At 41.9% G+C, this 26,827-nt stretch overlaps 1 protein-coding gene across 4 annotated transcripts; it reads left to right on the top strand.

Annotated features, from left to right (window-relative positions):
* Positions 1-225: 225 nt before the first annotated feature.
* Positions 226-26,397, top strand: brd4 (bromodomain containing 4). Of its 4 annotated transcripts, none has more exons than XM_041063613.1 (19): positions 226-314; positions 15,624-16,017; positions 17,053-17,190; positions 17,289-17,424; positions 17,519-17,850; positions 17,984-18,367; positions 18,458-18,586; positions 19,276-19,506; positions 19,599-19,828; positions 20,311-20,642; positions 20,793-20,888; positions 20,975-21,364; positions 21,911-22,807; positions 22,892-22,998; positions 23,082-23,232; positions 23,357-23,487; positions 23,634-23,839; positions 24,814-25,093; positions 25,340-26,397. In XM_041063613.1, the coding sequence occupies exons 2-19, from the start codon at positions 15,766-15,768 to the stop codon at positions 25,406-25,408; spliced, it is 4,491 nt and encodes a 1,496-aa protein (XP_040919547.1). In that variant the 5' UTR covers positions 226-314; positions 15,624-15,765; the 3' UTR covers positions 25,409-26,397. The 4 variants fall into 4 exon arrangements, with proteins under 4 accessions (XP_040919547.1, XP_040919546.1, XP_040919544.1 ...); XM_041063612.1 differs by having other exon boundaries at positions 23,354-23,487; XM_041063610.1 differs by lacking the exon at positions 226-314 and adding an exon at positions 7,385-8,052 and having other exon boundaries at positions 23,354-23,487.
* The last annotated feature ends 430 nt before the right edge of the window (positions 26,398-26,827 follow it).

Genomic DNA, 26,827 nt, shown 5'->3' with positions numbered 1-26,827 from the left:
AAACAGAAACTGATCTGACTAAAATGAATGAAGTTTGGTCCGTGACTTTTGAACCGTGAAGTACTTTTTTTTTTTTTTTTCAACTTTCACACACATTTTCTATTGCTGCTTTGTTTCTAAATGTCTTTGGCAAGCTGTCTTAGTGCACTATGCACAGATAATTTGTCCCCTCAGTTGCCGCTAAAGTTGAGCCGGCGTGACGCGGTCTTTACGTCCTCAACAAAAGACCTACGCGTGACGTCATCGACAACGAGAGGTGTTCAGGATCCTCGGAGAGAAAGATCCCGCGCGCCCTGGCAACCTGATAAACCCAGGTAAACGCCGTTGTTTCAAACATTATTCTGCCAGTCATGTTGCCTCAGTGATCCGAATGAGTAGACAGCAAGAAACACGGTAGCACTGGCGTAAAAGCTTAACAGAAAGCGCTGATGTCCGGCGCTCACTGAGACCTTGCACGGCGGCCTGTTCTGACTAGCTAGCTTGCTAGCTAAAGCTAGTTGGCAGTTGTCTATCCAAAGACACAATAACCGCACCTACGTTGTTTGTCTGACATCCCATGTCTGTCTCACCCACCGTTTGCCACAGTTCCGATATAAGTCGCTCATCAAATGCTGCTACGTCCACCGTGTTTTGGCATCTATTGCTAGTTTGCTCGTCGAGTGTCTTGTGTTGTGGGAGACGGTGACGCCGTCACGGTGATGATGGCGCACACTCAGACTGAGGCTATTTTCTGAGAATGCAGTCAGTAGAGCAGATAACAAAAATAACAGTCTAATTTCATTTTTCATAGCTTGCTGCCATGGTCTTGGGAACAAAATACTTTATATTCGTACGCCTTCAATTCTGCTATGCATTGCGCTGATGTCCATTACGAAACCCCGGCAATAATCTATGCCCTGTGGCCTAACGTTAGGATCTTGGCTCCTCGACGATGGTTGCTCGCCAGCAGTCATTACTTTGCAGTTTATCGCTTTATTCACCACGTCTGGTAACGATCCCTATTCCAGACAGACGTGTATAGGTTTGTAGTGTTTATGTGACTAATATGGCTGGGTATTACAGACACAAAGCAGTGGCATTCAGTCGACTGGTGTGCTCAAACAGATTACTCATGCAGAGGCCCGTTACTTAGCATACTGTCCCTGCTGTTTTCCTTGTAAGAGAAAGCTTTAATCGTACAGGCGTGAAACGTGTTTTATTACTATTATTGTTATTATTATAACGGTTGACCATTGCTGTGGTAGCTCGAAACTGAAAGTGCAACAAAATACATCTAATGACAGAGACTAGCCTTCGTTAAGTCACGTTTGTTTGAAGAGGTTTCTTTGCTTAAAGATACACAAGGACAGAGGCAGTTTAAAGCTCTAGGCAGTTACTGGTTCCCTATGTTTTTATTTTGTCATCTTCCTTAAACAATTCTGTGTCAGTCTGTTACCGAGACATGTGTATGTTAGAAATGAATAAAGCCATGAGTCAGTTTGTGAATAACTTGTCACTGGTTGAGTATAGAAGGTATTATCATTGTCTACTCCTTGTGTGTAAATAAAGAGGATGGATTGGGTCAAAGGACAGGCAGTTACTGGGCAAGGAGTTAAATAAACAACCTGAATGGATAGAGCAATTAATCCCATATTACAAATTAGTTTTTCTAGTTGAAATGCTCCATAAATCTGTAAATAAAGATTGGGTCCTTTCAGATACCTGGTAGGCAGTAAATCAGGCATGTTCACAGCTGAACTATTAATTAAATACCTCAACATAACACTATGTAATGATTTTTGGTTTTCTGTTTGAAACTGATCAGGTGCTCAGAACATTTCAGAGTTTCTAAACTTGACCAGCCAGGAAAATGTGTGCTGTTTAATCTGCATACTGCATCTGGATTAGGTCTGGCTGTGATTTCGGTCATTCTCATGTCCTGTGCTAAAGAACATTATTTTCTTGCCCCTGTTGTATTTTCTTATTTTTAAAATTCCTTTTTTTGTTCTGTTCTCCCTGGTTTAGTTGCCATGGTAACACCATCCTTGGCCTAGTTGTGAATGACCTCTGAATGAAAAGGAGAGTGTGGTCTGGGAACAAATGAGCGAGCGAAAAATATCTGTTATAGTGTGTATGACTGTATGTGCTTCATTTATCACTTTTGAATCACTGCCAGGAGTGTCATGAGAATTATTACAACAATGGTACTGCTGCTACTGCAAAAACATTTATAGAGCATGGAATTTTTGGTTTCTCTTCATCCACTTTAAAACAGTGCATTGTTCTCTTACAGTGCCATGTTGGGATGTAATAGACTGACTACTTTTTTTAAATTATATTACAGCGGCCATTTCTGTTGCTTTTGAGGTAATATTTGTGTTTTTATTTCCGTTAGAATCAGCCAGTCTAATGCCAGTCACTGGTTCCTGTCCTACGTCACTTTTACTTGAACATCAGAGTCATTAAGAACAGTCACAGATTGACACATGATCTGTACACAAAATCAGGTAACAATACAGGTAACAATATTTACTTGGCTCACTGGGCCCCTTAAGACCAATTAGCCTGTCTTATTGCTGCTGACCATGGGCATCCCTTTGTGGCCACAATTGCCCATCTTCTATTTGCTACTTCCAGCATGATAATGCATCAGGTTACAAAGCAAAAGTCAGCTCGAACTGTTTTCATGAATATGACAATGTCATGACCAGTCACCAGACCTTAATCCAATAAAACACCTTTGGGATGTGGTGGAATGAGAGATTCGCAGCATGAATATGTAGCTGATAAATCTGCAGAGATCACGTGATGCAGTCATGTCAGTATGGACCAGAATCTCAAAGGAATGTTTCCAACGTCTTGTTGAATCCATGCCATGAAGAATTGAGAGCAAAGGGAGGTCCTACACAGTATTAGTATGGTGTTTCTAATAAAATGCTCGGTGAGTGTATATACTCAGTTGCTGGTTCATCAGGTCAGGACCTGGCTTCATCTGACTACCAATGTGGTCAGCACGGCCAAACTGCATGTAGTTTAGACATTAGCTGAATTAATGTGCTGACTAATACCTGGAGGTACCTCAAGTCTGGAGTAGAGACTGAAGTTTCTCTGGGTTGTACTCAGAGTTAATTATCCAGCAAACCCACTCATGAGTTACACCCAACATAAATGTTCTGTGTGAATGCCTGTGTATTGGAGATGATTGATTGCAAACAACACTGGCATATCACCACCTTTTAAGTTGATATGACAAGCTTGTTCATAAACAGTTCCTTATTTATACATCCAACAATTAGAGAGCAAAATAATCATTCATTCAGTTCGTATTTCTGGCCAGCTGGTGACTGTAAGTTCAATATTACCTCTCCTTCAGCTATGTTTTTGGTCTCTACCAACTCTTGAGGGAAATATTTGTCACTTTTGTTGTTCTAGTTCCCCATTATGTTCACTTGCTAGTCACTAACTGTGTTTGTCTGCTGTTTGGTGCAGAACAAATAGTGTACAGTGGGTTTTTAGAGGTTTTTCTCTGAACAGCTGCCTGCTGTGGTTGTAAACAATGCTATGAGAGCAATGAGAGTACACTAAAGCAAAGCAATAAAGTTATGACTGCTCTGAAAGTGCCATGAAGCTCCTTAGAGCTGAGAGGAGCTGCAGGTTCATCACATTGTTGTCATTATTATTAAAAAAATTGATTATTGCTGCTTTAAAGGCTATAATCTGACTTGCATATGATGACTTTCAGGCAATCCAGACACACTGATAGATTTGAGCATACCAGTACGGTAATTTAAATGTTGTGTCTACATTGTTAAAGATGTGACAGAAAAAATAAATTGAAAAGTCACTATGCAGGGATATGGGCCATATGTGCTTTTAAAGTACAATCATTAATCACTTGAAATGCATAGATAATAAATGTGATGGTGCTTAAAAAGGAACTCTAGGGATGTAGACGTACAGTGCACTTCCATAAAGTTGGAGGACTCACAAGAGACAGATTAAAAATGAATGTTATAAGTTGAAGCAGCAGATGCCTGGACTTTTTGCCCCTGTTCAGATCTGGCATGAACATGTGTCTCAGGCACAGGTGTGAATTCACCAAAGTCCCATTCGGGTGCATTTGAGATCCGATCACCGAGTCCGCATTTGGAGGTAGTCTGGGCCACATATGGCCACATTCTTTTAGGAGTATGAATGCCAGTGTGTCCTGGGAATAGATGCAGTCTGTTGTTTGGATTTCACCATTTTACTTTGTGGTGGACTAGGTACGAGAAGTGCATTGCTTCCTCCTGCCTGTTAAAAACAACACATTTGGTCTTTGTACCCAGAATTGATGTAGTAACCCAAACCTCTTGCCTCCTAAATACCCATTTCTTTCAAATGTAGACTTTCTGATCAAAATTTTAAGTCTCAAACCAAAGGCAATTAATTTTTTTGAGACTTAAGGCTCCCTCTAGAGCTACAGAGGATATTACGCAACTGATTTCACAGGTGAGTAGGGCTCCTTGAAACAAGCAAACCAAACTAAATGTGTAAAACCAGTGGAACCCCCTTAAAATTAGTATAACATATATACCCTCTTCCTGGATCGAGTAAGAAGACTTACTGTAGCATTTTGTACTTGATTAAGTCTTGACAATATGCACGTCTGTACAGTATATTACAATGAAGAGGGTAAGATGTGAGAAATGCTTAAATTACCATTTCCAGGTAGTTGAATAATGAGAGATTTGATTTTTTTAAACTACAGAAGCCTTGTTTGTTAGATTCAGTCAATATTCAAATACCAAAAATGGTTTTGGTCATTATTTCTACTAAGTACCTCTTTCACCAACCCTTCTTCTTACTGTTGTTTTTCCCAAGGTATAAATGAACGTACACAAGTGCATGCTACACCATGTCAAGTTGGCAAATTGCCTGTTCCCTGTTTTCTCGACTCGAAGTCCCTGTAGACTCTGGCTGCTCCGGTGCTCTGATGATTAATGGAAGCGCCCTCAGACTTTCTCGCGGTCTCATCTCTGTGTGCACTACTGCCTCTTCTTCTGACCCAACCCCCAGTCTAAATGCAACTCTCTCCTTCCCTTTCCCCCTTCCTCACACTATCATCTCTGCCTCCCTCCTTTTCTGTGTCTGAATACGATCTCCCCCCACCCTTCCAGTGACGGGACCACTGGTTTGGCCGGCTATGAATTGCTGTAGGTCGGAGCTTTGTCACTCTGGCAGCTGCTGTATTGTCTCTGGGAATGGTGCATATGGCACGTGGACGGGGAAGTGGGTCTGTTAGGACACCGTCGGTGTCTGGCTGCAGCACAGAGTAGCTGCTGCTTGTTTCATTTGGGAATACAGACATTGTACATTTCTATCACCAGCCACCTGACAAGAGTATATTGCACAAGGCGGCTCCTCACACACCTCATCTCTTGGGGGTTTTTGTACAGGACTAATTTTGAAACTGCACTGGCGTGTGCCTGTTTGCATGTATGTGACATTCAGATTGATTGAGAGGTGAGATGTCAGCAGTCATCGTGTCTCTGGTACTGTATATTAAGCACAGAGTCAGAAGGCCTGTATATGTGAACGCAAGTGTTCAAAACAGTTGAACGGGAAATTAAATGGACTTTACCCTGCCGTCTCCCTAGTACAAAGTCTGTGTAATTTCTGATTGAGCCAATGTGTGAATAGAGCCAGTAATTGTCTGGAGAATTCACAATGAGCGAGTGGGTGTGTTGATGACACATGATGTTTCTATCCTGCCTCCTGTATGCTCTACCCAGGTGCCACCTCTGCACCTAAACCAACCAAAGTATTTCAAGAAGGCGTGAACGTGTCTCACATGGATACTGTTGTGTGCTACATCTGTAAAAGGGCAATTCTGGACAATGCTGATTATGCAGACGTTGTCTGCATTTCATATATGAAAACAGCTATAGAGTGTGGTTGGTTTGATATACTGCAGTGGACGCTCAAGCCAAACATCAAACAGTTGCCATTTTCTCATGTCCTCTCACAGTGAGTAGTGAACAGGAGGTTGAAAGTCTAGTGTTACTTTAGCAGGGTTAATAGGCAGCATTGTCAGGTGGATTGGGTATCTGGTGTAGAGTAATGGCGGTTTCTGTGTGTCACATCTGTCTTTGGAGATTTTATCTTGAGTTGTGATTTCTGCCTAGCAGCTATGCTAGGCAGAATGTTCCCTGAGAGATTTTGTGGGCATTAGGTATGTATAATGAGGTAGCATTTACAAGCACCTCTGTATTTTGGCAGTTAAGGTATGAACAATTTTATTTGGTATTTATCTGGCTACCTGAGAACTTGATTTTCAGTTTGGTGAATTATTCATGTCTTGATAAGAACTGACTGAATTAAACACATATGGCCACAGTCATATATATATATATATAAAGTTAAATTTATCTAGACAGCAAAGCATTACAGATTAATAATGGAAATAATCCAGTTCATCTGATTAAAAGAGTTCTGCACTTCCTGCCGCCAGTGCAGTGCGGTCGCTGTACTGTCATGAGCGTAATTACTGGAGACTGCTCTGCTACAGGAACGCACAGTGGGTGGTCTCACTATTCTGAACTCTCTGTTATAGTCTCTGTTACTCGCTGTGATCACTGCAGTTTTCCTTCACGTTCCCAGCTGTTGGCTGTTACGCTGCCCTATATTATATCCAGATTATTCATGAGTTTACCTGCATTCTTGCTACATCATTCACACTACACACTAATTAGAGTAATTTACAGAGGTTAATATGTCTTGTATGTAGGAACTATGAAGTTCATTTCTTCAGGTGCCACATACCTGCCATTTTTATTTAACTGGTTTGGATTTCACAAATTCAAATAAAATTGAATTGAATTGAAAAGAGTTGATTCAAAATTGGAGAGATTTTAGAAATAATTAAAGTCATTTGAATTTGTTGAATCACAGAGCTGCAACAATCATTGGTTTTCCAATAGATTTGCCCTTTTTGATGAAGTGATCACTTTGGTAACCTTGATAAAGTTTTTTTTTTTTTTATAGGTCTGGCTCAATATCAGATGTTTTCTCCTCAACAGTTTGTAGGAAAAAGAGAATCTTTTGTATTGGAATACTCCAGCCAAAAAATGCGGTGTGAGTGGTATATGAGTAGAGGTGGAGTGCAGATAAGGCCTTAAATTTGTGGGGGAAGGCATATACAAGATCAAGTGAGTGGGGGTGGGGCATGATGAAATGGACGGAGGAAAAGACAAGAAGGGGGTGGGGTGTTAAAGGTGTAAGAGAGAGAGAGAGAGAGAGGAGAGAGCAAGGACCTCAAGCTATTGATGGGGAAAGAGGGGAGGGGCAGAATGAGCAAGCGCGTAGGAGAGAGGGAGGGAGGGGTGTGTGTGGGCTGAGGCTCTGCTGAATGAGGAAGCAGCAGAGCCATTTTTACTGTTGAGTAACTGCATGCTGGTCTGCCTGTGCTAGAGAGAGGGAGAGAGAGCGAGCTAGGGGAATAAAGTGCTCCTCGTGGATCTTATCGGAGCTTTCTCCCCTCTCTCGCTTTCCCCTCTCCTCCTTGTACACCGCTTGGTTGCCATTTGTGTCCATTTAAGTTGGGGAGGCCCTGGAGAGGACACACAATGGAGCGAAGAGCCTGTGGCAACTGGGCCGTTGTGCTGCCGAGAGGGGGATGGGGTAGAGAGAGGACCGGTTCACACAGCTAACACAGCCTGCTGGCTGTAGGCTTCCACAGCCTGTCCTCCCCGCCTGGACCCACTGTTTCCAGGTTGGGGCCTTTTTCCTGGAACGGCCACGCTCAAACTCCGCTTGGACTACACTAAGGATTACTCACTGTGTTCTGTGGGATTTTAGTATACATACTGGAGCCCGAAGAATAAATCTCTCCTGTGTTTTGGATGAGAGAAAAGGAAAAACAAACTTCAGTATAATTCTTTCGAGGCCTTTTTTTGTTTTTTTGGTTTCTGTTTCTGTTTAGTGGAGTTCATAAATGGATTACAAGATGCACGCCAAGTCAAACGATTTGTTGGATTTTCAAAAACTGGACGCCCTTCTGGAAAAAATTGCACATTCAGTCTCTGTGAAAAGGTAATGTTATCTGGTGAGGTAGACTCTCCTACAAAGTTTTCATATATTTAACAGAGTCACTGACATATTTGATATATGTAAAATATTAGCAGTTGAAATATTAGCAGTTGAAATATATGGTTAAAAAGCTGAGGAGAAGCCTAAATTAAAGACAGCCTGGAGTTATGGTTCTTAGGACTATCATGTGGTCAACACTATCTGTAGTTTTACATGGCCCAGCACAACAATCCAGTTTAGAAGTATGTCTTCTGTGTTGTGTTGAGAATAGTATTGTTATCCAGATTTCAGCCAGAAGCCATGAACCTACCTCCTGGTGAGCGAGGGGGGTGTGGGGGAAGGGGGACTACAGGGAAAGGAGGGGGTTGTGTGCGGCGGTAGTAGAAATGTCTCCTGATTCCTGGCAGGGTTTGGCTCGCTTATCCTAACCAGCTGGAGGTTTAACCTGAGAGAGCTGGCATGATTCTTGCCTTTTCCTGTTATAATGTGCCTGACTCACAGTTAGTCTTTTTGCGTCAGTTTGTGTTCTCGTGTACTGACTCATACAGCAAGTGCTTGAAATCAGCACAAGGGAAACTTCTTTAAGTTTGCAGCCTTGTAATGAATTATTGTAAACAATGAATCTTGTGTTTTATTATTTCTGGTAAATACCCATTTCATTTCTTAAATACCCATAACACAGACTCTAATTGTACTTCTCTCGTATTTTTCTAGAGACACACTGAAGTAGCATAGGTCATGCGTGGTAAGCATCCTAAACTAGGATTTGGAACCATCGAGAATAAAAATACAGTGCACCGGCCAAGAAGTGTTGGAGTGTTACCGTAGAAACCTTGGCAACTTTTGTTTTTGTTTTTTATTTTTTAAAGCCAAGTTTTAGAGGTAGCCACATAAGGTAGTAATAGACCCATCATGCATGATACAAGGCAGACAAAAGTTAGAATAGTTAACTCTGCGAAATATTTAATGTGTCTTGGAATCCTACTGGTGTAAAATTCCTTTGGCATTACTCAGCCCCATACACTGTACACTTTTGAGAAACGTGCAGAGCTTATTATGCTGAGTGTACATCTTGATACTGTTATACTGATAAAATCACTGGTAATTTTCTAAAAATTACTTTCCTTAGCAGATCATCAGCCACATTAATGATGAATAGTAAATCATTAAAATGTTATCAAATATATACATATATTGTCTTTATTAAAGCTTTATTGACACAGTTACTTATTTTAGCAACACAAGTTCCCTGGATGTTTCAACAGTAAATTTAATTAACACTGTATTATTTTGGGTATTACGGTAAATAAATAAGACAATACTGTTAGGTTTAAGATCACTGCTCCTGCTTGGTCTGTCATCGTTCACAAAATGGATCGAATATTTTCAGATGTTGAAATACAATTCTAGACAGCTTGTGATTATTTAATAACATAACGCAGAGAGCTTGAACACACTTGAGTTGTTGGCCTTCAGATGCCTGGGTTATAGTTGAGGGTCTGTCACTGATCACTACCCATAAGTTTTGATGGATGATTGGAGAGTTAGCTGTGGAGGCACCTCTCTGACTAGGTCCATCAAATCAATGGTTTCATTACTTCAGTGCAGTAGTTATGGTAAGTTAGAGGGCCCTATGGGCTTACAATGCAGCAACGGAAAAAAATTCCACTTTATACCTTGGTGTTCATCTCATATGAAAAACAAGCTCTGAGCAAGAGCATCAGAATAATCAATACTTTTCAGTGTATTGACAGACACAGTAGCATTCGAGTAGAGCTGCTCCTTTCAGTAGGGTTGAAGGTGATTTTATGAAAGAGAGAAAAGGCTGGTGAATAGGCAGGGAGTGGTGTTCTTGGCCTTGTCACTGTGGTCCCCATTAATTATTTATTCCTTTGCTTTCAGGCAAAAACAGGCCATCATTCTGACGCTTAGTAAGGGCCTCAAGTGGAATCTGCAGGCTTACATTTTTGCCTTAAATTGACGCCCCCCTTCCCCTCAACATACATGAATGATTAATAGTTTACTTTCATGGGGAGACACAGACATCTTGCTATTATATCTCCCTGTTCCATGTAGGACGGTCACTGTGAGGCTGCAAACAGGACCAGATTTCCTGGTGTGAGATGTGAATCCCCCACCCCAGTAACCAGAGCCACTTCCTCCCCAGAAAACATTCCACAGCAGTGTGCAGTGATGTATGCCCAGGTCAAAGGTCAACTGTTATTCCAGATCTGAGAGCAATGTAGGACATGTAGCAGCAGGAAGTGGACCTCTTGATTGACCTCTGTGGGGGGCTTCTGCAGACTTGATTAGTCTCACATGCCAACATTGCTCTTACAACAGGAGCAGGTCATTGAGACTGGATTGTACTAATTTATCATATAGAGCGTTTGTATATGATGTCAATATTGACATCAACATCTAGTATTACCCTGGCTTTGAATGAAAACAAAAACCATAATTCTAACAAACTTTTAATTTATTACCATTATAGTGTAATTTGTATCTGTGTATGGGCTTATTTAGATTGAATGTGACAAAAACATCTGAAATGTTGACTTTTAAGAACGTTCTTGAGTGCACCCACAGCTGCCTGCTCCTGAGATAAGACTCTCTTGGCAGCCATAATACATTGGGATTTGAAGTTTGCAGTACTAAATATCACTAAATGGCCAAAAGGTGTCATGCCTGGTTTTTGTCTTGAATTTCTCTACATCAGGTATCTGTTGCTGAAGCAATGTTTGTAACACATTATAGTCTAAACAATTAATCAACCAAGAAAGATAATAATAAAAACGTTTGTATAAATATTTAGACTAGGGGTGATTTAATGACATTTACAGTTTAATGGCAGGTATATAATCAGCCGTCATTTAAAAAAAAAAAAAAAAAAACATTGGTTGGTAGTACGTTTATCATGATTAAAGGGAACCAGAAAGGACAGGCTCAGCAGGTTCCCTTTTCAAATATTATTTGAACATCAGTTGTACTTAGTTAAATTACAAAGAACAACAAACATTAGTTCAACCTTGTCCACGTGTCGTTTTTCTATGATGTCAGGTGTAAAAGACCAAGACATCACAACCACTGCAATGTAATCATCAGTTGGATGAAAATGTCTTGAATTCTTAGGAGTCATTGGAATATTTTTTTTTAAAGCGCCAAGAGAGAATGGATGGTATTTTCCTGAGAAGTATCTCGCAAAAAATGGTATTTGTCAAGTGAACCTAGCAGGCCCAGGTTAAACAAGTGCTATCATTAAGAATTTATCATTGTAGTAACACTTGCGCTTGATGAAGCCAGTATGTTTCAAGGTGATTGAAGTGTGTAACTTGATATCTTGAACGTCTCCTTTTTCATGACAGTGACGGTGATGGATTCTGTTGCACCTCAATTTGTTTATCAAATGGCTTTTCTGTGAATGTAAGACAGACGCAGAGAAATATCAGATAAATAGAAACAAAAACAAAACGTGCAACATGAGCATACAGATCACAAACGCTGAGTTGGACCAGAGGTTTCATGTGTTTGTGTGTGCCTGAGAAAAAAGTTGTCTGAATCTTACAGGAGGTGTTTTTCATGCTCCCTCATTTATTGCAGCTGTCTCCGTATTCCCAGAAGTTTGTTTACACTTGTCATCATTTCAGTGCTGTAATGTTGGTGACTGTCGTTGTGAGTGTTCTTGTCACTGATGTTAATGAGCTGTTGAGGACCATCTGGCTGTGTGTGTGTGTGTGTGTGTGTGAGAGAGAGAGAGAGAGAGAGAGAGAGAGAGAGAGAGAGAGAGAGAGAGAGAGAGAGACGAGACGAGACATTGCTCTACACAGCAGTGGAGGCCAGCTGGAATAGGCTCATATTGAGGCTACCTATTTTGACTTTGTCCTTGTAGAAGAGTTCCTATATTGCTGGCCCCAGAAACGTTAGTGCCATAGATCTGTCTGTCTCGTGCTCCGATTCCCCTCGAGACTTTGAGACATCATCATCCCTTCTGATTGTGACATTAGGCCATCATCCTTTACGATTTCGTACATAACTATAAAATAATAATGGGCTACATTTGGAAGATTACAAACCTCCATTGGAGATATCATGTATGATTCCAAGACAGCTCAATAATAATAATGCTAAATAGAGGACTCGGAGGTCCTTTAATTTCCTTGCTTCTGGGCAGAACAAATAATTTGTTCATGATTATTATCTTGACCCCCAGCAGTATCCCTCACATTCACTTTTAAATTTTAACAAAAGGCTCTGTGTAATTGACATATATTTTTAATAATTGCAATTGGTACACTCTTACAATGGTCGTCTACACTGAGTAACTAGAAAAATAGAAACTCTTAAAACACTAATGCAGTGCAGTATAATAGCACTGCAATAGACTACCACAACTTTTGCATGTTGAGACTACTACTTTAGTCGTATGTGAGATGACCCTGTTCTGTGGTATAGTTTGAGGCTGTACCACTGCTGCCCTGGAGCACCTCACAAGAATTGCCATCTCGTAAATGCTCTGACCTAGTTCCCTGGCCATAATGATTTGGCCCTTGTCAAGCTCAGGCCTTTACACCTGACCATTTCTCCCTCATACAACATACTCACTACAAGAACTACTGTTCACTTATTGTCAAATATAGCCCAGACTTACCTGGTCTAGGCAGGGGAATGTTGTCTGTGTTTTTCTGGGGTTTGCTGTGAGAAATGGCCAGATAGGTATCCACCTTCTTCCTTATTAAAGCCGTTAGCTCTTTCAAAGGATTTCAGACTTTAATTGCTGACATTAAAATTCCCTCACTAACACTTTAATCTTCCAGTAACAATTAAGAATATTGGAATATTTAGTGTTCAGCAAAAATTACAACAGTTTAAGCATCTTGATGGACTAATAAACATTATTCTCCTTTTTAAAGTGACTGATTACAAGCTTGCCATGTTGGCAATGGGGGCAGGTCATCTAAGTTCATCTTCCTGATAATTCGCCCAAATGCTGTTATTCTAGTTTGACTAGTTCAGCTATTTTTGTGTTGCTTTACACAAAACAAAGTTTCCTTATTGTTGACCAAGGACAGTTATTTGCATTGTACACCCTTGTGTCACTTTTTTCTTTCATCAAAAACAGCTGATAGAGAATGTATACAAAACCCTCTCACGGAAGTATAAAAGCTTTTTAATGACTCTAGAAGCTTTCCAGTTTTTAAAGGAAGTTCAGTTTAGATGCTTGTACAGTTTACTAGTTTGTTTCCCACTTGATCCCATGGTTCACTTACAGTTGCTTTAGAGAGCTAAATGTTCCTGCAAATGATATGTGACAAGGTGGCAACAGCTTTTGGATTGCCTTCTCTGTAACTGTTTTCATATCTTTGACAACAAGTGGTCAGTTGTCATAGATCTGACGACAATGAAGGCTGTTGGAAACACCAGCCGTTGAAGTGGTCTAATGCAATCTCTATAACAAAGGGGTTAGACACAATATTACGAACACCTGTACAGTATAGTGCTCTCCAGTGGAACAGCTTTTGTTGAAACTGAGTGAGAGACACATTGATTATGCTCTTGTAACTTTTTTCCTTAACAGCTTGCGTTGACACACTTCTGAAATTCCAAATACTTGGTCGGAAAATAGGGAACCTGCAACTTTCCGGTATGTTGTACTTCTAGTTTCCACGGCATTTGTTTAAACAGTACTTCATTAGATCATAACTTAACCAATATGCAGAAATCACCTGTGTATCTAATCACAGTTAAGTGATTAGAGCTAACCACAGTTAAGCAAATTTTACTAAACTGTGTTTACGTTGCTGTTATGCCTGTTGTATAAATGGACTCTGGAGTAGACGGTTGTCAGATTAATCAGTATTGGAAATAATAGGGAGTTACAGCCCTACATTTGTTTGGTCATTTTGTAAAACCAAACCAAAGTTTGCAGCTTTGACGTTTTGCTGTAATGAGCAAAAAAGAGCCATGTGCACTTTTGTCGCTTGGGCCTAGAGAGTTTGTTTGTTTTGGTCTTATTTTTGAAGTCTTTTTGCTTCAACCCACGCTTCAAGTACCATCTGTGTTAGACCGGTACAGTTTCTTTTCATGTGTTGTCATTGGTCAGTTTGTCAGATTCTCCACTGTGTATGAGTGCCTTGGGGAGGCCAAGGAAGGAATCATGTGGTGTGTGCTTTCCTCTTCTCAGAAAGTGACTCAACAAGAATGTGATTAGTCACTGATCTATACAGTTTGGGTGTGTTTATCTTTAAGCGCTGTTTGTGGGGGTGGATTTCAGTGTGCGAGACTTGAAGGCTAACTTGTTTCTAATAGAGATTTGAGTACACAATCTCATGGTCAGGGCTTTTTTTTTCCAGAACACTGTTGTTCTTTAGTCTATTTTAGGCTATTATTTCTAGATTATTATTTGGCCTTGTTGTTGTCTTAACAGCCTTTGTGTGCATCTTGAATGTGGTGTCCCTGACTGCCTGGAAGAGGACATTATGTAGGACTGAGGGCTGTGTAGTGGAACACACAGTCCCTCAGCTGCCAGATGCTAATACCCCCCAACCCCCACCAACCTCCTCACTTGTCCGCCCACATCGCTAAACACTCCCAGGTCCTGAGACAAGAGTGGGTAGACAAAAGTCCAGTAAAAGCATACACATGCTAGAGCCAAACCTTAACCTAAACGACCTCTGGGCTCTTCTGAATGCAGTGCAGATCTGTTGGGAGGACTTTTTTGAATGATATTTGTATTTTTGAATGGATTAATATCTGTAGTAACTAAAACTGTACAGTCAATGACATTTTGTATTTTTCTCACAGCTTGGCATATGTGGTCTTTACTTTTAGCTTCGAGTTCATTCAACAGAAAATTAATTGGCAACAATTTTTATAAATTTTCATCAAGCGGTCATTTTTTTTGCTCTGTGATTCTAAACTGAATATTTTTGGGTTTGTGACTGTTGGTTGGACAAAACAAGAGATTTGATGCTGTTGCCCACTTCACACACCTGACTATTTGGTGTGTGAAGTGGGTGTGAATGTCAGGTTGTTAATCAAGGGTCAAGAAATTGTGATTTGATTGTCTGTTTTTTTTTAAGTCTGTCAGTTTGATATAAAATTAACTCTGCAGCACCAGTGAGAGTTAGTAATGTAGCACAAATGTGATTTACAATGGTGGTAAATTAATCAAAGATATATTTCAAGCGTATTTCAATAAGATTCAAAATTGATAGCTAGCCCATCCAAAATGATGGACATGGTATAAACTGTGATTAAGTTTAATAATTGATGCAAAATAAAGCCTATCCCTGACATAACCTTGTGTGAAATTATTCTTATTGCTGAGAAGCATTGTACTGAACTTTAATGTAAACAAAAAAACATTAAATCTGAGCATACTTGAGAGTACTGTTCACCCAATAGAGCATGGACATTGACAATATGCTGCAATGGCCAAAATACTGGAAAAGAAAAACACTACATTCTACCATAAAACAGTAGTTAATGACTGTGTTACCGACTAAATAAAATTAAATCTTAGTGAAGACTGTTTATAGACATGCTAATAACATCTTGCTCCTTTCCCTCTCCAGAGAGTCCAGCGAGGAGTGCAATGGGATCAGTGGTGCTCTGTCAGTGGAGTCTGTGCCGGGGCCAAGACTGAACTGGTGTCCTGCCAACACCACTACCCCTGCCCCTGCTCCAGCTCCAGCTCCCGCTCAGGGGCCCGAGCCCATGCCCAACCCTGTTAGAATGGGGGACGGCCTGGACATAACGCAGATGTCGGGCAGCAGCAGCAGCAGCAGCCAGGGGCAGGCCCAGTTGATGGGCAACCCCTCACCCCCAGATTGCATCAGTACCAACAGGCCAAAGCGCCAGACCAATCAGCTGCAGTATCTGCTCAAGGTGGTGGTGAAGGCCCTGTGGAAGCACCACTTTGCCTGGCCCTTTCATGCACCAGTGGATGCAGTCAAACTTAACCTGCCTGTGAGTATTAGCTTTGTCTCTGTGTACATGATGCCTCATACCTCAAAAGAAAAAAAAAAAAAGTAGTCATCACTTGCAATTTGTCACCAGGTTCTCTGCACCTACATATTCCAGCTGCATTCCAGCTCCATTTAATGTTAATTTGTGATGATTTATTGCTATGTGCAAACCAGCTGGGCTAACTTTCTTGTTTTCTGTATGTGTACATGGAGTATTGCTTGATATGCCAGGGCTCCTTTTCCTGCTTTCAGAAGAAGTTAAATAGTAACATTAATTCTTGTTTTCACACATATTATGTGCCGTGAATGTAACTTTTATTTAATTGCGTGTTGCTGAAGTGCGTGATTTAATCAGAATGCACATTGATATATCTCCGTTAGAACCAGAAAATATTTTCAGCTGATAAATTGAGGCAGAGAGGGAGTATGAAAACCACACAGGCGTGCTTTGTAATTATCTTTAGCTATGCTTATTCAATCAAGTTGATGTTATTTATACAGTCCAATATCACAAATCAGACACAACAGTCTGTACAGCATGCAACTCTCCCCTCTATTCTTGGATCCTTATTTTAATAAGAAAACTCCCCAAAATAACACTGTAAAAACAGAAAAGCCCTTGGTTACAACATAAGCACATAAAAGAAAAAGAAATAAGAAGAATCCCTTTGTGTGTTCACCTTCCTTGGCAAGGATAGCTGTTGAGTTCAAGGTACCATTGACACATTAAGATTTATTTTGATAGAAAAGTTTACAGATGGCAAAGAATGTTTTTAAATCCATAATTAGCCATGTAATTCACATAATTATAAAATTGATTGAATTGAAGACTTATTGCTTAACTGCTAAAAAACGTGCAAAAAGAGAGTCGCAATTTTTTTTTTTACTTCTAATTCTATATATATATATATAGCATATAAAGCTAACTTAAATTTAAATTGCAACAGCTTCGACTTGCTGGTGGAAAATATCACATTGCTGGAAAAACCGAGTTTCATTCTTGCATTGTTGACATACTCATATGCAACCATTTCAGGACTACTACTCAATAATCAAAACTCCGATGGACATGGGAACAATCAAGAAAAGGCTTGAGAACAGTTACTACTGGAATGCCCAAGAATGTATCCAAGACTTCAACACGATGTTTACCAACTGCTACATATACAACAAGGTAACATAGTTGTACACTGGAGCCAATTATTACCATAAAGTGTCAAAGATTCTGATATCCCTCAACTTTTGCTAAGAGTGTTTGTTTCCCTCATGCAGCCTGGAGATGACATAGTCTTAATGGCTGAGGCTTTAGAGAAGGTTTTCCTCCAAAAGGTCACAGAAATGCCTCAGGAAGAAATTGAGATTGTTGTCATGACAGGGAAAGGACGTGGGCGGGGCCGGAGAGAGGGAGGTAGGTGACTTATCCCCTAATTCTGTCATATTTTGTCAACACATGTTCTTTGGAGCAGGCCTGACGGGATATTTATTCATGTTCTCTCATCAAGGTCTGAACTTGAAACCAGGGGCCATCATCGACTCTTCGTCCACGACTCCTCAAACCCGTGGTCTGTCCAACCTCTCAGCAGCACCACAGACCAGAGGACCAGTGCAGGGCCCGCCTTCACTACCTCCCCAGCCTTTGATGCAGGCCCTCGTGCCACCAACGTTACCTAGCCATGCGCCACAGCTCGGAGCTCCCTACTCCCTGGGCCAATCAGACTGCGCTCCTCAAGTTCCCATCATGACATCTGTGCCTCCCCCTGCTCAGACTTCCCTTCCCCCAGCGTCCATCCAGAGCACTGCCCCCATGCTGCAGATCCCTATGACCCTGACCAAAGTGAGTGTGACTGACACAGGAAATATGCTTGGAGGCATTAGACAGGTGTGGTTATGTTTTGGCATCACTAATAAATTATTTTCTTGTTCTTTTGCCCCATTTCTGTGCTTTCTCTGTATTCACTGTTGTTTAGCCAAGAAAGAGCCAGAAAAGGAAAGCAGACACTACAACGCCCACAGCAAATGACCAACTCAGTGAATCTTCGCCAGCAGAGTCCAAATCTGGTAAGACACTACCCAGGCGAGAGAGTACCAGACCTACGAAACTGATGAAGAAGGATGCCCCAGACTCTCAGCATCACCTAGGCATGGGGATAGGACTAAGCGGACCAAGTGGCGGTCATAGCCCCAAACCACAGGATCAGATGGGATATTGTGCTGGTCTGGTTAGGGAGATGGTGTCTAAGAAGCACGCTGCTTATGCCTGGCCATTCTACAAACCTGTTGATGTGGATGCACTGGGACTACACGATTATCATGATATCATCAAACATCCCATGGACCTCAGCACCATCAAGGTGTGTTGAAGACAGCAGGGTATCATAAGATATTAAAGAGACTGGACTAGTGGCATGGCAAGTAATTAATATCCTTGATGTGTTTAATAGGCCAAGCTGGAGAACAGGCAATACCGGGAACCCCAGGAATTTGCTGCTGATGTACGATTAATGTTTTCCAACTGCTACAAATATAATCCACCAGACCATGAGGTGGTAGCTATGGCACGCAAATTACAGGTAAATAGAGTCTAACATGCAAACAGTGTTACTTTGGTTAAATAACTAAAAGGTCAGGCAGCTCACCTGTGTAGAGTTCTATTAATCTTAAAGCGGCCACTTAGTGTCCATTTGAAGGAAACATTTTGCAGAAATTGTATGCACCATTTGCTTAACAACATTTAAAAAAAAAAAAAGAATAGAAATATTGTTGTCAAAAGCAAAGTTCTTTGCACAGATTGTTCATGGTACAACACAAATGAGCACTGAGCCAGGATCCTGCCTCCGAGCTCAGTCTGTTATCTAGATTAATTTACTCAGAAGCTGAACAGCAACATGCATTTGATTTTTTTTAACAGTTTGTATCATTTTTTGTTGACTATTAAACTGCTCAAACAGATGTTTGTTCCATTTGTTTTCACGGCCCTAGTCTATCACTGTCTTAATGTTCGTTGTTCAGTTCAATTAAAGATACTATATTTGTCCCTCAAAGGGAAATTTTAGGCAGTGAGTCTGCAAGCGAAGTACATAGACAGCTCATCTACAAACTACCCAGTAATACAAACATTAGACAGAGTTAAAATACACAAGGATCTACAATAGTGGCCAACAAAGTCCAATACAGAGAGGCACATATTATGTCAAAAGTCGTGGTCTTCAGTCTATAACTTACACATACATTTTGTTTAATTTCATTGTTTCTTTTGTAGGATGTCTTTGAGATGCGCTTTGCCAAGATGCCAGATGAACCTGAGAGCAAGCCTCTGGTTTCTGCCCCAGCTCCTACACTTCACCATCCTGCCCCTGTTAAGCCCCAGCCTCCTTTGGCCCATGTCGCCTCATCTTCAGACAGTTCCAGTGACTCGTCCTCTGAGTCCGAGTCTTCCACAGATGACTCTGAAGAGGAGAGAGCCCAGAGGCTGGCAGAGCTCCAGGAGCAGGTCAGTGATCAGAGAAGGTTTAGAGTGGCAGCAAATTTATCGTCCAGCCCTTGTTACCCTATATTGAGAATTGGTCTCTTCTCTTGATACAGTTGAAGGCCGTTCACGAGCAGCTGGCTGCCCTGTCCCAACCACAAGCCAGCAAACCAAAGAGAAAAGAGAAGGAAAAGAAAGAGAAGAAGAAAGATAAGCATAAGAAGAAAGGAAGCATGCCTGGCCTTGTAGATGAAATCCAGGACGCTACACTTGTTTCCCAGCTGTCTAAGAAAACCAAGGCCAGTAACAATAACAACAAAGAAGTTGTTCCGAAGAAGAAACCCAGGTGGGTATTAAACCATCTCCTTGTCAGGCTGTCAGAGTAGTTCCTTGATATTAGGTATTTCTTTAGCTATCAGCTTGGTTTTGCACAGTTCAGTATTACCCTTACTCAGTATGCCCCTTCTTGTTTTGCTTTTATGCTCTTAGTGTGTTCTGTGGTCATGGGTTTAGAGTAAAAACAGGAGGCTCAGTCATTTGAGGACGTGTTTACACAGTGTTTTTTCATTTAAACAAGTATGACCCTTAAGAGGTTGATCATTGTAATCCAAGAATCTGACTGGTATCTTTGACAATGCAGCACGTTCCATGATTGTTAGGTGGTCTTTTATCATGTATTCTTTGCATGTACTTTTAAATTGGAATTGGAGTTGTTTTTAGTTGGAGAGTACTCTGGACTGTGTTCCTACTGTTGAAAGTTACTGTGTAATTAAAGTCTAGTCAGTGTTACATATTGGTAAATTACACATTTTTATTTTGCCTCTGTAGTAAAAAGGAAGGGATGAAAAGCAATCATCCTTCCAACCTGCCGCCAGTTCCCAGCTTGGAAGATGACCTGGGGGCCGCTGGGTCATCAGCTACAGGGGAAAAGTGCAAGCCTATGACGTATGAGGAGAAGAGGCAGTTAAGCTTGGACATCAACAAGCTCCCTGGTGACAAGCTTGGCCGTGTAGTGCATATTATCCAGTCAAGAGAGCCCTCACTCAAAAACTCAAACCCTGATGAGATCGAGATCGACTTTGAGACGCTAAAGCCTTCCACTCTACGCGAGCTGGAGAGATATGTGTCTTCCTGCCTCCGCAAGAAGAAAAAGGCTCCAGGTAAGCCACTGTAGGAAATCAGCAAGAGGAACATATCACACTCTGAGTGACTTACTAGTTTACCTAAAAGTATGAAATTATTATGGTTAAGTTATTTCACGTGGTGCTTTATTCTGGAAATGCGTGAACACTTAATTCTTGTTCTTGCAGTTGAGAAGACTGTGGAGTCCATGGCTACTTCCAAAAAGACAGGATCTTCTTCAGAGAGCAGCGGCTCCAGCTCAGACAGCGAAGTTGAGGGGACAGGTAATTTATTGTGAATTTTACCATTCCAGTGCTTCTAATCAAAAACACAAAATGAAGTGTCTGATCTTTATTTTACTTTATTTCAGGAATAATAAAACAGCAGAAGAAGAAGGGCCAGTCTGTGAAGGAGGGGAAGAAGATGCATCTTCATGCTCAGAGCGGCCCTGCTCAGCCTGGGCTTCATTCCCAACCTGCAGGCCTTCAGTCCAGCAATCAGATGAAGCACCATCAGCAGCAGCATCAGCCATCTCCTGCAAGCTTCATGGCTCCCCCTGTAGCTGCTCTGGAATCTTCCCAGCTCCTGGAGACTAGCTTTGAGTCCCTGCCACCTTTTGGCCAGCCCCTCATGCATCTGTCCCACCACACAGGCAACTCCTCCTCACCTCCACCTCCACACCTCAATGCTCATTCTGCTGGGCCCGTGTCCCCTGAGACCCACCCCTTCCTCAACCAGCATCCCGTCCTCCCATCTCCAGGTAAGGCTGTATTCAGGCCACTGCACTTTTGGCAGGTTCGCAAGTAATGGTTACTTAGATATTCATTGATTCTGTGTATGCAATGATTCTGACAAAGTTGGCCATGCCATTTTTAAAGTTCACACATACTTCTGTCTGCATGAATACTGTAGTGCACTTTGGTTTTCATTTAACCTACAATAAGCTACAGTTTCCATTATCCTGACCTTATGCTTTTCATGTACAAGAAAAAAAATCCCACTTCATTTCTAGAACAAACAGGTTATTACATACGTACATCATTAAACATTTTTGCTGTTTATCTACTATCTGAAATTCACCATTTGCCTTTACTTATTGCTAGATGAGACTCTGATTTCCACTATGGAGCATTTAACTTAAATAGTTTCTTCTACCAGTTCTGACAAAAATAATTGTAAAGTCCACTTAAAATTTTGCAAACTTAACAGCTGTTTTGTTGTTGTTAGAGCAAACTCTGTCAACGATCACAATATATTAATGATACATTTTGTTTCTTCTTCCTTTCTTTGCAATGTGTAACCTTAGCCTTGCACAGTTCCATGCCGCAGCAACCTTCTCGACCCAGTCACAAGGCAGCACCTCTTCATCCCAAACCCCCTCAGCAGCAACCAGCACCTCCTCAGCAGCAGCCAACTCTGCAGCAGCAACAGCAACAGCAGCAGCAGCAGCAGCAGCAGCAGCAGCAGCAGCAGCAGCAGCAGCAGCAGCAGCAACAACAGCAGCAGCAGCAGCAGCAGCAGCAGCTGCAGCCTCAGTCAGCACCACCACCACAGCATCAGCTTTCCTCTCAGATCCTCCACCCTCCTCAACCTCTGCACCAGCGACCCATTTCCCCCCCAACACTCACACCCCAAGGCTTACTGTCTTCCCAGCCTCCCCAGATGCTGCTAGAGGATGATGAAGAGCCAGGGTCTACAACGCCTATGAACCAAGTACAGCTATACCTACAGCAGTTCCAGCAAGCCCGTCAGCCTCAGCTGTCCATGCAGTCGCTCCAGGCGCAGGCTCGTCAGCAGCAGCAGCAGCAGCAGCAGCAACAACAACAACAACAACAACAACCAGGACAGACTTCTCTCCTGCAGTCTGTCCAGGGACAATCTCAGCTCTCATCTCAGACCACGCTGCCTCCTCCCCAGCTCCCTGTTCAGTCACAGGCTCAGCCAGCCCCATCACATCAGGCCCCACCCCAGCAGATGCCTCCACATCATGCCCGTCACATGCAGCACAGTCAGCAGCAACAACAACAACAACAACAGACACAACAGCAGCAACTGAACTACCAGCAGGGTCCTGGACTCACTGGTCAGTCCCAGGGATCACAACACAAGGTATCCATGCCCACCAACAAAGCACATCAGATCATCCAGCAGCAGCAAGAACAGCCCTCCCCTCGCCCGACCAAGGCTGACCCTTACAACACAGGTAACTGGTGATAGAAGCAAAAACTGTTGCACCTCAAATGAATTGTGTTGACTGAAGATTAATGCCCCTCCCTTCTGCTGACAGGTCACATGAGGGATAACCCCTCCCCTCTCATGATGCATTCCCCGCAGCTTCCCCAGTATCCGCCTGTGTCTCACCAGTCTCCACCTCACAATATGCAGCCTAAAAAGGTGAGGAACCTGCACTGGTTGGACACAGTATTATGTAGGGGTTTAGCACAGGACTAACACGACTCCATTTTATTGCAATGCAGCAGAGAGCCCCTGGGAGCCAAGGTGGGTTAAAGGAAGAGAAACTTCCTCCATCACCAGTGATGAGAGGAGAGCCATTTAACCCTGCAATGAGACCAGATCATCACAAACACCCAGATAACAAGCCTTCTCAACCAGGCCACGGCCAGCAGAGTGAGTACCAAGACTTGGTGTTTTTCCTCTGATTTTCTGCGGTTTCTGCGATGTATGAAGAAGAAGCTGAAGATATTAACACCATGCTTGTGTGTATGTGTGTGCGTGTACTTGCGTTAAGCAGATGTGAAGTCCATGGACAGCTCACGACCTGTCATCCGCTCCTCTGAGCCCAGTGGGCTGACCTCCTCTCTGCAAGACAAGGATAAGTTCAAGCAGGAGTCCAAGGCACCCATTGTCCGCAAAAAAGTACAGGTGGGTGTAAGAGCCACTTTTCAGAATTATTTCATACACCTCTTTCAATCCTTTGTGCATGAACCTTATGGCATTGCTTGACTTTTTACCTGATTGTGATCAACAGTTAATTTGGCCATCCCTCTTTTCTGTGTGTGTTTTCTCAGGATGTGAAACTAAAGAATATGGGCTCATGGGCCAGCCTGGCACAGAAGTCCACATCTACGCCCTTATCTGCAGTGAAATCGTCGAGTGACAGTTTTGAGCAGTTCCGTCGTGCTGCCCGGGAGAAAGAGGAGCGAGAGAAAGCGCTGAAGGCCCAAGCTGAGCAGGCAGAAAAAGACAGACTACGCAGAGAGCAGGACAAACTACGGTAAGTTTGTCAAGAATAAAATCGGCGACAAAATATTTAGTCTGCTAAGTTTGAAAGATTGTTTTTTTTTTTTTTTGGTGAGATAAACCTGTCTTTAATTAGTTATATATTTTGTTTGGAGTTTTAAAACTCAACTTGCTGTGTGAAGTCTTGTGTTAAACTGATAGAAAATTTAATAAGAAGTATAATATACATGTATTTGGGTGGCTCCTGATGTGTTTGGCTGGGCTGCCTAAAGATAAATAAGACATGAGAAACCTTGGACCATAAGGTGCTGTAATATGCCCCCTAGTGGCCATATTGTAAGACCACAACAGCCACTGAGGATCGGTTTTAACTAAGGAATGCAGGAAGGGTTGTTTGAGATGTCATAATTAAAAAAGATTACATGCATCGCTTGGTGGGTATCAGAGAGTATATATGGGCGTCTACTCCTCCTCAAGCCATTACATATTTACAGTGCAGTGTTAATAATGCCTGAAACTGACAACAACATTGTTTAAGAACACTTTTAATAGGCCGTAGATGTTCAAGACTCTATAATCATTGAGCCTCTTAATAATAAACCCCATATACAGTATCTGGTTACTAAGCTGAGGCTTACATCAATCCCTTTATTTCAGAAATACAAAACACAAATTTTAAAGTTAAAATGAGTTTTAATACATTTATGATATCAACATATCTAAAGAAAGAAGTGAGGCTGTAACTGATACACCATAAATAAAGCATAGACGTATAAAACTGGATAAAACAAACTCATTAAACAATAATGAAACCTACATCCAGAAAAGGTTTAGCTCATCAGTGTTGGATCTTTTGCTTCTAGCATATGTCAAGTTTAGAAACCAGTTAGCTGTAGCAGCGAGACATAGCTGTAAGGATAGCTCTTACTCAATCGTGGTTCCTCCACAGCTATGCAAAAAAGTATTTGATTTCACCTGGTGTGAATTATTGGTCTGAATGTTTTCCAGAGGTCGGGATGAAGAGGACGTCATGGAGCCAAGCAGAAGGGTGCACGAGGAGCCACGCAGGCGTATGGAACAGCAGCACATCCAAGCCCCTTCACAGCAACAACAACAACAGCAGCAGCAGCAGCAACAGCAGCAGCAGCAGGAGCCCCAGCCCCAGCCGACTGCCATTCAGCCGCCTCCTCAACCCCCGACACCACCTCAGCCCTCCACACAGAACCCATTAGACCAACAGAGGGAACTAGCACGCCGCCGAGAGCAGGAGAGGAGGAGGCGAGAAGCGGTGAGATGATTGTTTTTAGCATTGTTTAGTTTCATGGAGTTCAGTATGATGCTAATTTCTATTTAATACAAAAGGAAGGATGGAATTGTGAGAGATGTGCAGCATTAACCAATTTGAGCATGAACAGTAGCAATAATAATTGTATTTACGTTTGTAGCTGTAGGAGCAATTTTCAAGAAGTTAAAGGTGCACTCTCAGGAGTAATGAATGTAAAGGAAGGGCTTAACTCTTCTCTTCTCTCTCCAGATGGCAGCGACTATTGACATGAATTTCCAAAGTGACTTAATGGCTATCTTTGAGGAGAACTTGTTTTGAGGAGAGGAGCAACTGAAACGTAACTGCAAAAAAAAAAACGAAAAACAAACAAAAAAAACCCCCAACAAAAATAAGACATGAAAGACAGAAAAAAACGTGGATGATGTACATTTCCTCTAAAGTGAGATTTGGCGACCACAGACACAGAGGGACACGGACTGTATGTGGACATGACAGGTGCTTAGAGGCTCGGCACAGATGCTGGATGGGGCCGGAGCTCGCTTTGCCCCTGTGGACTGAACACACACAACACGTGGGGATTGTCTCATTGTTTTGGATGTAATTTCCTGGGAATTTGTCTTGGTCTGCCTAATCTCTCACAACTAGAGACAAACGGACCCCTGCTGGCACAGTTGCCTTTGTCACACTTGCTCCTAACAGTGTGCGTGGGTGCAACAATAATTGCAAGAGTAAAGACATCCCAATAACTATGAAAATGCTCTGATAATGTACTGACAGACTGTGCAGAGGTGTTTTGAAACTGCCAGATGTCTAAGGTGATGAAGAGGACTTGTCTTTTATGTTCTGTTTTGTTTTGTTTGTTGTAAGTGAACACATGAAATGGTTTGGGGGTGGGGTGGGGCGGGGTGGGGTGGGCAACTTCCATACTGTAAATCATGTATATTTCTCAGCAGAGAAGGTACACTTTGCCTTACACCTCTTTCCTAAACAGACCATTATGTTATGTGGCCTGCACACATGGACAAACCAATAACATTTACAACCAGGAGTAGGAGCAGTGCAGACCTTTTTCCATCATCTAGTATCTACTGTAAAAAAGTATTTTCTTATACTACAATAACTGTTTATTTTGGATCTTTTTTTTTTTTTTCCTTCTCTAGGTCTTTGAATCTTCTCACCAACACACTCCGCCACTTATGTCTATGCCAAACAACCCATTATCTTTTATGCTCAATTACTTGTCCTAAAACACGATAGGTAGCTAGTGGGGAAAGAAAAAAAAAACAAAACCCTGAATATATGCATTATCATAGTTCCAAGTATTTGATCAAAGACAGAACCAGTTGAAGTTTTCATCCTGCCTTGTATTTTTCATTTAAATCCACAATGGGAAATTGTTAGCAGAAGAGTGGAAAGGTCCAGCCCTTTCTGAGCTTATGTTGGAGTATAATTTCGCTACAGGTTTTGCACCATTGTTTTTATTACACTTTTAGGCATAATGTTGGAAATGTTCATATCAATCAAGCCTGTTCTCAACGGTCACACTACTGGATCAGTTAAGAAGTGAGAGGATGAGGAGCCCCTTGCTGTTCCCTTTTGATCGAATGTCAACGAGCAGAGCGTTCAAGACAGGAAGGGGACAATCAGGGGAATAAGACAAACACTTACCACCTTTCTGTAGCTGTTACTTGAACCAGGTTAGTAAAAAAATAGTTGAAGGAATTGGAAGGAGCTCCT

This window comes from Toxotes jaculatrix, chromosome 18, assembly GCF_017976425.1.
Source record: "Toxotes jaculatrix isolate fToxJac2 chromosome 18, fToxJac2.pri, whole genome shotgun sequence".
Taxonomy (NCBI): domain Eukaryota; kingdom Metazoa; phylum Chordata; class Actinopteri; family Toxotidae; genus Toxotes; species Toxotes jaculatrix.
Note: the sequence above shows the minus strand (reverse complement) of the source record. Positions and strands in the feature narration are given on the sequence as shown.

What these genes read in the sequence shown, in the direction of transcription:
- brd4 (XM_041063610.1), top strand. Translation starts at nt 7,955, where the DNA reads ATGGATTACAAGATGCACGCCAAGTCAAACGATTTGTTGGATTTTCAA. An exon ending in GTTCCGAAGAAGAAACCCAG is followed by an intron (nt 19,829 to 20,310) that starts GTGGGTATTAAA and finishes TTGCCTCTGTAG; the next exon opens with TAAAAAGGAAGGGATGAAAA. An exon ending in AGAGAGCAGGACAAACTACG is followed by an intron (nt 23,840 to 24,813) that starts GTAAGTTTGTCA and finishes AATGTTTTCCAG; the next exon opens with AGGTCGGGATGAAGAGGACG.